General features: G+C 39.6%; 1 protein-coding gene across 1 annotated transcript in view; it reads right to left on the bottom strand.

Annotated features, from left to right (window-relative positions):
• Positions 1 to 1,168: 1,168 nt before the first annotated feature.
• MIPOL1 (mirror-image polydactyly 1) overlaps positions 1,169 to 14,838 on the bottom strand; it is a gene marked incomplete at its 5' end in the record, with an annotated part of 160,080 nt that continues 146,410 nt past the window's right edge. The window contains 1 exon segment of the mRNA XM_084264226.1: positions 1,169 to 1,293. Coding sequence (XP_084120352.1) covers positions 1,227 to 1,293 — 67 coding nt within the window. The 3' untranslated portion in view covers positions 1,169 to 1,226.

Genomic DNA, 14,838 nt, shown 5'->3' on the forward strand with positions numbered 1-14,838 from the left:
AGATTGGTGTTGCCAGCAAACTTGCTGAGGGTGCATTCGATCCCACTGTGCATGCTGCTGACAAAGGTGTTAAACAGCAGCAGACCCTCTACTGACCCCTCAGGAGTGCCACTCATCACTGGTCTCCACCTGGACATTGAGGCCTTGACCACAACTCTCTGAGTGCGACTATCCTGTGAACTCCTTACCCACTGAGCAGTCCATCCATCAAATCCATATCTCTCCAATGTAGAGACAAGGAGTTCAGTCCCAGGGCACTTCATGAATACACAAAGCAGAGGGCTGGCAGTCTGGCCTCAGACCCAATCTGGATGGTACTCCTGCACTGCAGAGCAGAGATCTAGAAGAAGCAGGCAAAATGTCTTGTAGGAAAGGGATGAGGGCCCACCTGACACTGAAAAGGTAAATTTTGACTCTACAAGGTGGTTTCTGAATGTCTGAGATTTCCCTCATAGGAAAGCACAGAGGAATGACTGAAAACAACACAGGAAATCTTCCCCACTGTCTGAGACACTGCACAATGTCACAAGGCTTTCGTGTTGTCATTTCTGAAGCTGTACCTTTAGTGAAACCTAACTACACTCCTTTTTAAAGTACACTGAAAATGCCATGTACCAGCAGTAGCTATTCAACTGTTGTATAAAGCTATCTGAGCCACGTGCCCTTCCCTTAGATGTAGCCACAGTTGTTAGCTGCAATTCAATGAGTAAGGAGGAAAAAAAAAATCTTCAATATACTAGGTATTTTTTGAATGTGAATCTACTTTATCAATCAATATATTTAACATACAAACATCAGTCTGTGTCCAGTCTTGCAAATGACCTAAGGGATTTAAATTTTGAAGCTGCTTTGCAGGATTTTGCACCTGAAGGCTGCAGTGTTTGAAAACATGATCAAGCTGTGCCTTGCATCAGACTATAGTCTAGTAACTTCGAGAGGACAGACTGTTAAAATAAGCATATACATCATTTTTCACAGTACACAGTGCCACAATGCATCTGCTTAAAAACAAATATATGTTTGCAGTGAAACATTTCAACAAATCACAGAACTCAGCAGCAAAGTAGTTAAACATTTATGATTTGATTTTATCTCAGCTTGGAATGTCGCTGGAGTGTCCCACTTCTAACAACTGTTTGCTAAGTTAAGGCTTTAGTGTTTACACAGTGCTGAATGAAGCAGCCTGGTCACCAGATGTGAATGCTTCCTTAGACTAGAGCTTTCAATCAGATCACGGTCCTAATGGTCCCTGCTCCAACCTTCTTCCTCAGGACGTCCACCAGCCTTTCCAACCTGAGAGGGGGCAGGGGAGAGGGAGAGGAGAGAGAGAAAAAAAAAAGGAAGCTAACGTTAGGAATGTTCTGGCTGAAAGAGACAGTGTTTGCACTGAACCAAGCTGTCCTGGTGGTGGTCATGCTCAGAAACAAAGCACTACTGTAAAAAGACAGACATTAAGGGAAAATGCAGACAACTTATGGAAAACTGTTCAACCTACAACCTACAACAATTTGCAGTCAGTGATATATTAACAACACGCTTTTCTTTTGTAGTACCTGCAGTTTCTGAGGTGCCCATAAGGCACTAGCACAAAATCCTGAGCAGCAATCCCATGGCACACAGATAATCCCATGGCACATAGACACTTTGGTCTAAGCAGTTCTTGCACTTTTTTAGAACATGAACCATCCACAGCTCTTGTTAAATGTGACACTTAGCTGTTTATAACAATACTCTTTAAAAATACTCTGCCTGTTATCCAACAGATACTTGTATTGTCCCGTTTATAAATTTATGTCTAAAATTCCTTATGTTTTATGTAAAAAAATGCAAAAAAAATACTCTACAAGCCAAGTTTCTGAGGATGCAGATGACAATATTTTGAAGGTGGTTCATGTGAATATTATGTCAACACTACAGAAAGAATTGACAGTCTAAATGAGTGTGACAGAGGATAAGAAGGTCTGATCATCTCTTAGTTTTAAGACACGGGCCTTAAAATGCATGTCCAGCATCTCACTGGATTAGATTGTTCTTTCCTTTTGCTAAAGTATGTAGGTAAATGCAAAGGGCTAAATTTTTTTCAGTGTTTTCCATTTGCACACATTTATCTCCAGCACTCCAGTCACGGTGCATTTAAGCTATTTCTTCAATTTATCTGTATTTTATGGAATTTTTCAAAGAAATCTCTACCACAAATAAACTAACTATATAAAAGCAGACACTGCATAGTGGAACACTTTTAGAGCCATGTCTAGCATATTACACAGGACTTCCACAACAGATAAAACAAATTGCAGGTTCAAATACCTGCATCCACCACTGCAAAGTGGACCATTTTTTTTAAAAATCTCAAAAGACAGGTATTGTTGGTTGGGTTTTTTTGAATATATTACACAATATGAAGAATGTAGATAGGAAATAAATATAACACAGGTTTATCAAAATTGCAAAACCCATTTTATCTCCTGGATGCATTAGTAACTTCAGGGTAGGAAACCTAGTTAACACGTCTTGGATTTATTGCCACAAGCCATGACTAACGCCCATGGTACGTATTGAAACATTCTTGTTTTCCAGGAACCACCAAGCACGATGAAGCTACACCTTTCATTGTACTCACCAGGTGACTTAATTCCTGAAACGAGATTAAGAATTCACCACCCTAGTGTAATTATCAGACACAAGGAAATGTATGTGGAAAGTTCAGCTGGTTCTAGCTGCGCCACAGGGACTCTAAAGGAGTGAAAACTAATGCTCAGCTACTCTTCTCCTGCAGTTTTACATGTATCATTTTTCCTTTCTAACCAACAAGGGCATTTTTCCTCCTTTTGTAACAAACATGTACTGCACCTCACCTTTCTGGTGGCAGCACCCAGCCTGTGATAACTCGGTGCAGTCAGTCCATGCAAGTGTAAAGTCAGGGCTGTCATTAACTGTTTGCTCCTGAAAGTTCTCTCACAGTGGATGAATCAATGTTTTCTGTGTCTAAAGGTTTTAACTCAGTCACTGGTAGGTAACAGGTAGGTACTGGTAGGTCATAGTTTCCTCAGCTTCTCTTACTGAGAAGTGAAACCAGTTGTCAGTCCATTTGCACTTTCAGAAAGCAATGGCAGGTCAATGCTCAGTTTTAACAGCACTGCAGCCTTCTCAGCCACTGTAACTATCACAGGAGGTCTCTTTCACGCTAGCACCATCTCCAATGTGCTTCAGAGACATCAAGCACAGGATAAACACTTTAAACCATCTGCACAAACAGAGGGTTTGGGCTGCAAATTGTTTTCTGGGAGCCAGCAGAAAAATAGTAAAATCTGAGATCACTGCTGCATAGCTTATACAAGGGGGGGAAATGACTTAAATAATTGAGGTTTCATTTGGGGAAGACATAGGTTGGAGGTCAATTGCTTACACACTGTCCTGCAATTGGGCTTGGATGTGCACCACTCTGTGACCAAGCAATGACACTGCACACCAGAGCAGACAAGTCAGCGAAGAGCTGCCCATGTTTGAAGAGAAATACCACTGGGATGAAAGTAGCTGTCTTCTGTTTAACCTTGAAACTGTCAGGCTTCATTGAAAATAATGAGGCTTAACAATCATAGCTTCTGCCTTTCAAATGAATGATGACTGAAATCATCAAAATGAGGTATCCTGCACCAAACACAAACTGTGCATGGCTTATTTGCCTTTTGTTTCACTCATGTGTGGATTTGCAAATTTATTTATTCTTTATTAGAAGAAAGGGGAAAAAAAAAGCAGCAGGGGATTAAGAAATCATACCTTTGAAAGAGATTTAAACAGTAATGTAAAAGAGAAACTGTAACAGCTATTTATAAGATAAAATAACAGAGGGCAAAATTCACCCCTACACAGACACAAGACCCAATATAGCACTGAAATCCCACTTAAGCCTACAAAATAAAGCTATGGGCTGAATCAGTGGTTAATAACTCTTGATACAGGCCTCAGGGGGCTTTTCGGAACGATAATCCTGGACTCTTTGTTCACCGAGGGCCCAACTCTGCCATCCTGACTCACACTAACCAACATTTTTCTTTGTGAGTAATAAAAGGCAGCTACAAGGCCGTTGGTACTACCTGCACGGGGTGAGGGATGCTGCAAGCAGCTCCTTTTGGAGGCTGAGCATTTTAACCTGCAGTAAACTGAAGAAATAGTTTTATACCTCAAGATCAAAAGTAATGTAAACAAATCCAAACAGATGAACGGGAGGCGCTGGGAACTACCTTAAAAGTAGTTTTGCAGTGTTTGCAGAGTTTTAGTCAAAATATGGAGGACACTGACCTGAAGAAAGCAACTTGTATTACTTAGTTAACCATGATGTATTTGCCAGCATTTGAGTATTTTACTCAACTGAAAGCTACACTTAGGTTTGGCCATATACTAAGACACAGATTTAACACATGACATTTGTCTTTTTGCCTGTGAAGGAAACTATCCTCATAGTATAAATTAAATGCACAAGATGACCCTACCTCCTCCTGAGATGCAAGAAAGACACTCATTGAATTCACATTTCATGAAGCAACCATTCAAGAAGAAAGTATTCCAGCTGATGGTTCGGTCAGGCAGAATGGTACAGTGGGACAACTCAGCTGCAGTGCTGAAGGTCCAAATGTGCACGGACAGACAGACATGTTTAAAAACGTTCAAAAAGGTCTCACTCCTCATTCTCAGAGATTGCAATTTCTTGCTTAGAGATTTTGGAAAATCCCAGCAGGTGACCTTTGCTATTTCTTGGGACTTAAATAATTCTAGAAAATCTGTCCCTGAAATAAATTTTCTTAGCATATGCCACCTCAGCATTCTCTACACAAACACTGTGTGCCTGCAAAATGAGTACAAAATGGAACATAAAATACATAAAATACAGGAACAAACTATGTGTTCAGATGGATAGGTACAACTTTGGGTTTTTTAACACTGACTTGCACATACCCAAAGTCAAGAAGACCTGTGTTTTTTGGGATAGACAGAATTTGCATCCATGAAAAGCACAAAGGTGAGAGCTAGAAATAGACTTCATTTACACTATCTATTTCTTAAATTCTCATCTCCACGAAATGGAAAAATAAAATACCCCCACAAATTAGGAAAAGGATATCTGGTTCATCATTATTTTGAAGTTAGCAAAAGACGCATCACTGTGAAGAGTCATGAATTGCAGTGGCTTAGTTCCTCAGTGCAAATTTGGAATTAAACCAGGTGAATCTGTGTTTTAATACAGGAATAAAAAAACATTTCCTTGAGGGGCTCACTGCTATTATATGACCAGTTTGAATATGTACTTTTAGAAGTGTTGCCAAGCTTTAAGAAGGTCCTTGTCTTCAGAGGAATGCTACTTAAACAAGAACACTGCCAGGCATGGATTCCCTGAGACAAATTCTCGCCATGCTCAACTCCTCTTCCAGTTGTGTATAATTATATCCTCTAATCACCTATGTGTACATCTGACAGAATGCCTGTATGGAGTGTATGGTGTTATATGGAGTGTTCTTATGTCACTCCTGAACTGTCTGACAGCCTGCTTTGATTTTTAGCAAAGCCTTGCAGAGCTTTACTCCCTTGAGCATAAATAATTCTGGTTTTAGAATCAGTCCCCATAAAGGAGGCTTAAAATCCTTACTGATAGAGAAGTTTGCTCCGAGAGCCCAGAAGCTGGATGTATAATTGCAAAAATGTTATGTACTGGTCCCTAGTGCTGACTCTTATGCACAGTTTTGCTTGCTCACTTCTTTCACATATTCTGCTGAAGAAGTTTAGCTCTAAACTGTAGCTTGGGATCAGTAAAATCAGTAAAAATTCTGCAACTGCATAAATCCACATCAGTCAGGCCATCCTCCCACACTGCTGCACCTCTGGCCTAAGGAACTCACCCCAAAGAAGAGCAGTGGCCTTCATTCACCAGTTCTGAGTATGACAGACCTATACAAGTCACAAAGTGGTCTTCCAGGGCATCATGCCCCAGAAGTAGCCAAAATGGATACCCCACTGATAGAAAGGGGTATCCTTCAAGTAGCCTGTGTCCTAATCTGCAAAGCAATATATAGACTAGCCGAAAACAATAGCTTCTACCTGCAGATGGAGGAGTTAAGTGATAAAAACGAAACCCTCCTGGATTTTGAAATGCTATATAAAGGCTTATAAACCTAAACTATAACCCTTGGTTATCTTTCCAGTAGATAAGATTAGGCTCAGGCTATGAAGATGGCCTTACTTGTGTGATTTCTGGCTTCTTGTGGAATGTGTTTTGCTAACAGTAATTCCCTTTAGAATCCAAGCATTTGAAAATATATTAAGTGCACTGGACAAAAGCATTACAAGCAGTTTAGCAGTAGAGCTCAGTGAATAAGTGACTGTCAGTGAATGGTCATAAAAATACTTAATTTCATCTCAGAATAAAAAGTTCCTTTCCTTTGCCTTTCCTTTCCTTCGGTCTTCCTCTTGGATATATTTCATGGAGTCATAAACAGAGTAGTCATTTTCAGGCGTCTTCTGTAAAAGTCAAGGAAACAAATGCCACAGAGGAGAGAGGCTGCTGTGATACTAGTCTAAACCAGTCACTTGGATAGGAGCATTTACTCAAGAGGCTGGAGGAAACTGGTTCAGCTCTATTATCTGTACAGGGGAACTCCATCTGCCTCCCTCTCAAGCAAGCAGCTCTGCACTAACACCAGGTGCTGGGATGGCTTGCTCTCAGTTTCAAATGCTGAGGCTGCCCCGATTGAATAAAATGCCTGGAATGTAAGGGTATGACCTCACAGTGAGTGGCCTATCTACCACGCGACAGAGGCATCGCCCTCTTACCTCTGGGCGGTTCAGTGAATCTTTCATTGCTCTTATTCTTCAATTCAGGTATTATTTTTTGCCACCTCAAGAGCCTACCTTTTGAAAAACAATAATAACTTTTGATTGACTCAACAAAAAACATTACCAGCTGCATTTAACTGTCATACACCAGGCTGCAAACCATCCCTTTGAAAGTCAGCATAGTGGCAAAGGCTATGTGCGGTTCAGATGCACCAGGCTGCTTCTCTCTGCTTAACACAGTTCTCTCTGCATCTTTTGGATCAGAGACTAGGCTTCTAAACAACATGCTGGGGTCCAGCAGTGGTTTTGAACCTGATTCAGGAATTACCGAGTAAAATTTGGTGCCCGGTGTTGGACAGGTGTCTGGACTGACTGGTATTAATGGTCCTTTCTGGCCTTAAAACACAAGTTTCAGAGACTGATTTAGCAGCATCAGCGAGCTCCACACCGTGATAGACCACAGTGTTGAATCTAATCACTCCAGGCACCACCGCCAATTCCTGCCTGCCCAACACTGTTTGTAATGTCACTCCAAAAAGTATGTTCCATTAAACTTACAGGCCTTAAATTTGGCAGAGCAAACCATTCTGCCTCTGAAAAGCACTGTCACAAAACAAGCATTCCTATTAAATCCCTTTCAGCGTCTTCTCAACCCAAAAGAGTAATTCTGTATATGATTAAACTTAGAAGTAAATACAGCCAGTTGGGCTCCTGACAGCAGACATATTTCAAAATAAACCTGGCTTGCACAGGCCTTGGCTAAAATATTAAGCTTTTATCTGTGGTCCACAATAACTAATCTTGTCAAATTGTTTGCTCTCTACCTTCTGTTTGGAAGATTATGAGCTAGCTCACCATTACTATTCACCTTGTGCCATCACTAGCAGCAGGGAAAGTGAGTGGTAAACACAGTTGGTCTATTTTGACAGCATTTCACCCTACTTTGCATTGATGGAGATTGTGACAAAGAACAGGATAATACAGAATCAGGACTTTGCATCTATGCTGGATTTAATGCCACCTTGTGAAAGGTATTGCTCCTTTGCTTTCAAATGCTCTGCCAGGACAGAAAATATACAGATTGCCTAAAATAAATGAGGCCATGAGAAAGAAAAATAAACCCTGAAACACTGTGCTATAATCTCATCTGTGTCTCACTAAATGGAGATCTATAACATGCTTATCATTTGGACCAGAGAGAGACCCTTAAGACTGGATGGACCATTCATATCTGAGTATGTGACTGATATTAAAGAGTTAAAAAAATAACAATAATTGAAATTGAGGCTATATTGGCATATGGTGACCAAATGATACTGATCAGATTATTTACTCAGCTTACAGAATTTCTCCTGATTATTCCAGTTTGACTCTAACAGTTTATACACAAATTTTATGAAGTTTACTACTACTATTTCTTCAAGAAAGACTTTCAAATACCTCCTTTCATACTTTTAGCACTGACAATTACTGCTTTCCACTCATTTGAGGTCACAGCTGGTCTCTTTTTCAGGAGAAATCTCAACATCAAAGCCTACTCCTTACAGACTTGATGCTGATACGAATAGGCAAGGGTCTCCTGGACTTTCTTGCCAAATACTTCCTGGAAGTCACTGCCATCTGCTTAGGAAAAGCTTGCAGTTTCACCTCATGCTAGTATATCTATAGAAAGTATTCTGACCCAGTATTTATTCATTTGAAAAGGGAAAAATATTACTTCCTATTGAATCTTGGTGAACACTGGTCCTGCCCATTGGTAATGATAGAGCCTCTGAATCACAGCCAGGCTTACTCTGCCTGTTTCCCACCTTCTTCTTGAGAGCACTACTACCTCAGAAAAGCAAACATTCTTTGCTTTGAATGCTCACAACACACAGGGATGGTCAGAACTTTTATGTAAAGTGTTCAAAAGGCAGACAGCAGGTCTATTTTGCATTATGTCTATTTTGCATGTGGCAAAACAGCATGCAAAGAAGTGAAATGACTTGCTGAAGCTCAACCAATTAAGAAAACTGAAAAGGCCCACAAACTTTGTTTCATGTTTAATTTTATGTGCAAGTAGTCTTGAGCTGAACTGGCTTCCTCAAGAGCGCACACAGAGGCAACAACAACAAAAAAGTATAGGCATAAATACCCATAGAATTAGAGCCCAAAGTTGCTTGATACAGAGCCCATTTCTCTCAGCTCCTGGACCATGTCAACTGGTAACTACTAGCCAGTTGTCCTATTCTACATCCAGCTTAGACGTATTTTAGGAGATGAAAAAAATGACCTACTTTTGAGAGGATTTTGTTTCATTCTAAACCCCTCTTCAGAAATATTTAAAAGCAATGTAAAATAGATTGATTATCTAAACCAAACATTATTTCAAACCTGCCCTAAACAAGCCGACAGGATTCCTCATGAAATGCAGGACCATCAGATCACACATTCAAGGATCTGCAGAGAAAGGTGTTACTAAGAGACTAAATTATAAAAGTATCAGTCTGAAACCACCACATGACACCTTTCTGCACGTTTCAAACAAGCCTTCCTTGTAAGCCCAGCTCTGAAACTCTCAGCTGCCTACTCCAAGCCAGTTCCACCTCTTTTGGGCATGTTCTGGTCAAGTCTTGTTTACAATGAGTTTGTAAAATCGCAAATACTGAGGTATTACTCAGGCTGTTTCCCAAGTACAACCCATCAAAGCACAGTTTTGGCAGACTCCTCTTGATATTATAAATAATAAAGACAACATGAGCTTTTTTTCTTGATTCCACAAATATTTTACAAAACCTGATGCAGACTTGCTGGCTCTAGACAGCTCCCATCCTCGTGACCAAGAGTAATCTGGAGCTTGTGGAGAGAAAATTTATTCATAGAAACCATCATCAAATCCATCCACTTTACATCAAAACCAGTAATTCTTACAAAGGTTTGATGCATTTAAATTGAACTGCCTTCCTGGTATAAGTGATGGGATATCACCCAAGCTGGAATGTCTTCTACAATATCACTGGGAGATCAAGTAACAATGGAAATGAGTTTGGATGTAAAAGGAAAGAATTTAATTAAGGTCTCACTTGTGGTAAGTACTTTGTAATGGGCTCAGACTGGTAGGTGAACTCCCCACCCTTCCGGTGTGATCCAGTGGTGCCCACAGACTTCTGGTTTCAGGGCAACTCACCCTGAGTCATGCTTCTGAAAGGCATTTCTAGAAAAAAATGACAGCAGTTTTCCTCCAGTTTTGGACTAAAAAAATATAAAAATCTATGGGTGAAACATCCTCTCCTATATATTGTACATAAACAGTACATTTGCAATATATTGTAGATAGGTGGTATCAGCATGAACTATGTCTATCATGGTGATGTTGCCACAGGGTCCCCTATGTAGGGATAAAACCATAAAAAGACGCCTAACTGCTCATTTACACACAAAAAATGGGCTTTTAAAAGACTAGTTGAGACTCAGCACCACAGAGTGAAGTGTCTTCTACACATACATAGTGCTCCTTAAAATACTTCATAGGCTTTTTACTAGGTTATCAGCCATTGACAGCAATTAAGGTACTAAGAAGCCTTCCCAATTCTAAGCTTCAGTAACTTTGCTCCGGTAGCTGGCAGACAGACTGTCTCCAACTGACTTCTGCACCGTTCTAGGAAGACAATTCACATTAGAGTTCCTTTCCCTGTCCTTGGGGTCTATTTTGCTCCTGCCATCTGACTGGGAACAAGCTACTCCTCCTGTTCTTGGGAGGGGAATGAATTCCCGAGCAAGGCTGAGGCAGGAGAGAAGCAGGTGGACCTTCAGCTCATTTTGAGGACAGCTTTAATTCTTCTAAACCAGTTGGCTTGCAGACTCAGGCCTTGGTGGCAATGCAAAAATCTTGTAAGGTCTGCTGATGAAAACATACAAATTTGGCTTTGTATCAAGATTAATTAAATTATTCAAAAGCATAGAGTAAAATATTTTCAGTGTATAACATCAGAGATCTGTGAAACATCTTTTGTGTTGAGTTCACCACGTAGGATATCCCTTTTATCAGATGTAGATGCTCATCTGTTACATCCTTCAAAAATCTGTATGAGTATCTTATCAAATATAATATCGAGGTGATAGAGATGGACATATTATGAGGTACAGAATGAAGTGCTGAATATAGTAGTTTTATTACATACTTCTCCCATACTTTGTCTTCCACACAAAGGCTGAATTTTTATATGGACAAAAATTCCATGATCTGAGGCTGAAATGACAAAATTTGGTCCTAAAGATTTATGCCTTCCAACAACTCAGTGTTTAGATCTATATTCTTATATCAACATCACATACAGCAAAAATGGAGAATGAGAAAGTTGAGCAACTTGCTAGTAAAATAATGGCAATGATGGGGTTGAAACTGCTGTTAGCTCTCATACCTATAAACACAATTGATGATGCCTTTCTACAAAATATCATTTAAAAAAATCAAAAGACCTATAGAAAAACCTGGCTAATAATTAAAGACCCAGTATTGGGTGAGAAACTTCAACTGTATTTTTTCTTGAAGAACTAGTCCCTTCTTCAGTAAAGGTACACTTAATTTTAAGCAGTGGAAAAATTTAAACGATCTCAGTTTTGCTTAAAATTAAATCCCTTGCTGGCCTAGCCAGTTGTTGCTATTTGTTGCTGTAAAGAACTGTTTCAGCAATTCTCTAAAAGATACGTAATTCAGAAGCTTCAGGAGCTGGGGTTTCTTGTTGAGCTTCTGCACATACATTTACAGTGTTCAATCTTTTGCATATGTTAAGGAACAGTATAAGTATTAACAGAAAGAACCGCAAATTTATTTTTATTCCTTCAGCCAAGCCACAAATAGATGACTCTTGCAAACAACCCAAATACTATTTAGTAACGGCAATGTAAATGCCATAGACTTATTTTATTTGGATATAAAATATTAAAAGTAAATGATTATTTGCTGTGACCCTCGTTTTATCGTCTTGGTAAAAAAAAAAGCCAGTCAGAAAAAAAAAAAGTTTTCTTGCTGTTCTTCAAGGAGCACTCAATCTGCTTTTCAAAGTTATTTAATAATTTGTCACAGAACAGTTATAGTATAAGTTTACAAATACTGTGTCAGCATGGTTCTTCCTATTGGGCAAACAACTTCAAAATCTAATTTGTTTGTGTTATTGGTCTTACTAAATATTAGTCTTTGCAAGTCTGGTCTACACCATCGATGTTAACTATGCCAACATTCTGATTTTGTTCTGAAGTATTCCACAACAAGCTGATATTATACAATACAAGCCCAAGAGCTAGCTGATCCAGTTTACTGAGTATACTTAGTGTATTTTGCTACTGATAAATCAATAAAACCATGTTGTAATCTACAAACTTCCATCTCTGTGAAGCAGCTATAAGCAAACTGTAAATGAACACACAGGTCAAAAACTGGGATACTGTGATTATGTTGACTCTGAAAACATTTGACTTTCATAGAATACATTTTAGTGTTTGAGAGAATGAAGTTTCAGCACTGCTTATATTTTCGTGAAGGGCTGAGATGATAAATATTCAAATGATGATAAATATTTGTGTTTATATTGTAACTACCCATACTTTAAGAAAACAATATCTGCACTGCAATCCACAATTTACAGAGGTTAAGCAAATGTAAACCATAGCTACACAAAGAAAATAAATACTTGACTTAGACTGTATGCTCAGTTTTGCATTCTTCATCCACGTGAAACTCCCTGCAGTCCATGGATATCTCGGCTGTGCAAGGAATGCAGGAAAGGCTTATCTGTCATTCCCTTTGGTTGGGACTTTTTTTGTCTTAATTCTGTTGCGTACACCACTGAACACAATCCTGGCATTGGTCATAAACCATCACATGTTAGAGGCCTCGCTGTAATTTATGACACGCAATATATCCATGAGAATGATATCCCATAATCTGCTCTGGCAGTATCACATGTTATAACTGTATGAGACTTTTGCTACTGGTACCACAGACTGCTCCGTTAAGGGTCGCTTTCAAATGAAAATGAGATGTTGAAAGATATTGTGAATCATTCGTACTACAAAGGGTTCTGGCTGCAGCAATTCTGAACAGCACCATATCTGCCTTCCAGGATAATGGCATTGAGAATGGGATCTGCAGCTCCACGAGCGCTGTGCACTAGTTCATTCTTCTTCCAGACTGCACAGAGAGCATGGCAGTGCCTTGGGATGGGATTTGCAACAACCAGTTTTAGAAGGGTGCTCCTAAACTAGCCACATGGATATTTATTTATTTATTTATTTATCTTAAAATCTCAGACCCTCAGTTTAAGTGCCTTGTTCCAAACTGTCCAGAGGTCCTCAAGCTGACCTTCTCTAAAACTAACCTGAGGCCACTTGTTTATTTTAGGGTGACAAAGATAACAGCAGTGCTAGCACTCCTTTAAAAACCAGTATAAAAAATTAATCTATCAGCTAGAGCATTCAGCCAAGCTAATGAAAATTTGGTTTTAACCCACATCTGCCATTTCCCAGGAGAGCTGACAACTCCAGGGCTGACAATTCTTCTCTACTTCTCTTTCTGAAGCTATGAATTTCTACAGAAGAAACATCTGAAATGTTATTAGATCTGAAGGTGTGATTCTGTGGGTCGTGATCGAGGGAGCTCACCTGGAAATTGAGAGATGGGTGTTCTGATACAGGCATTGCATAAAACTGAGAAAAAGCCCTAAAGGGAACTGTCAGAACCAGGCCTTGCTTCTCAGAGGTGTGTAGCCTACTCACTGCACACTGAACCGAGAAGCCTGCATTATTTTCTGCTATGTGGCACTTTTTCAGGGTAAGGAATAGAGAGCATCTAGTCCAAACCTGTGTGGCTAAGACATTCCCCTGACATACAGGAGATAGAAACATAGAATAAGAGGATCTTTAAGGTTGGAAAAGACCACTAAGATCACCAAGTCCAACTGTCAACTCAACATCACCACGTCTACTAAACCATGTCCCAAATTGAAACAACTTCTCTTCAGATGGAGGAGGAAACTCAGTGCCATTCTGTCACACCCTGGAGGAGTATCCCTGCTCCCAAGCAACCACTTAGAAAACTGCAGCAGGGGGCATAGATGCTAAGGAAGCTTTCAAAGAAAAAACCTGAGGCTCTGTGCAGCTCTTGGTTCAAACACTGTGAATTATTCTGGTTCTGTATGTGCTTCTTTATTTGGGTCTCCAAAGACAAAATGTCAGCTGTTTTAATTTTTTTCAGTCAGAAGTTTTCTGTGCATGCCAAAGCAAGTTTTCTCTTCTTTGGGACAGGAAGTTATTAGTATTAGTGGTACCAAGTTATCAGGCATTCCCTGCATCACAGCTGGCAAATTTTACCTGCATTGTAGGTATGCAACTCAAAAATGGATAAATGAAGTGTCCGCTGGTAAAGAGAATATAATTTGATGTGGAAAACACATTTCATTACAGCTTTGCAAAAGTGATATATTTCCTTTTGTACAGCAGGAATAGTGAGTTAACCTTATTAAGGGAAACAAGGTCTGCACAGCGCCACAGAATTGTGGTATACCTATGACAGTGCCACCAGTGCCTGAATTTGCTCAGCTCACCTTTGATCTGAACACCAGTTCAATATTTTACGTTCTCCAGACACAGAAAACTGCTTTCAGTCCAAATGTTGAATTTCTCTGAGACTGCACATAATCTCACTGGCTTACTCAATTTTTTTATTACAACAATTAGGTATCTCTAAAAGACTTTTTAATTCATCATTTCACCATGTGTATCAGTGCAGTCTGAGGGGAATTTTTCTGAGAAGAGTCACTGGTGTTAGCACAGAATTCCAAGTATTTAAACAAATTCTGACCCTACTATGTACTACTTTCAGTTAGATCAGATGTGACTTTCTTCACACATTGCAATTACTCTTAATGCCTCACTAAATTCCTATAGTAGGCTACTTCCCAGACTATTTCCCCTAAATCAAATAAATTCACACTGCCCATTATTGCTACCCTAATTAATGGTAATATTTTCATGTTT

Source organism: Gallinula chloropus (genome assembly GCF_964237585.1).
Source record: "Gallinula chloropus genome assembly, chromosome: 4".
NCBI lineage: Eukaryota > Metazoa > Chordata > Aves > Gruiformes > Rallidae > Gallinula > Gallinula chloropus.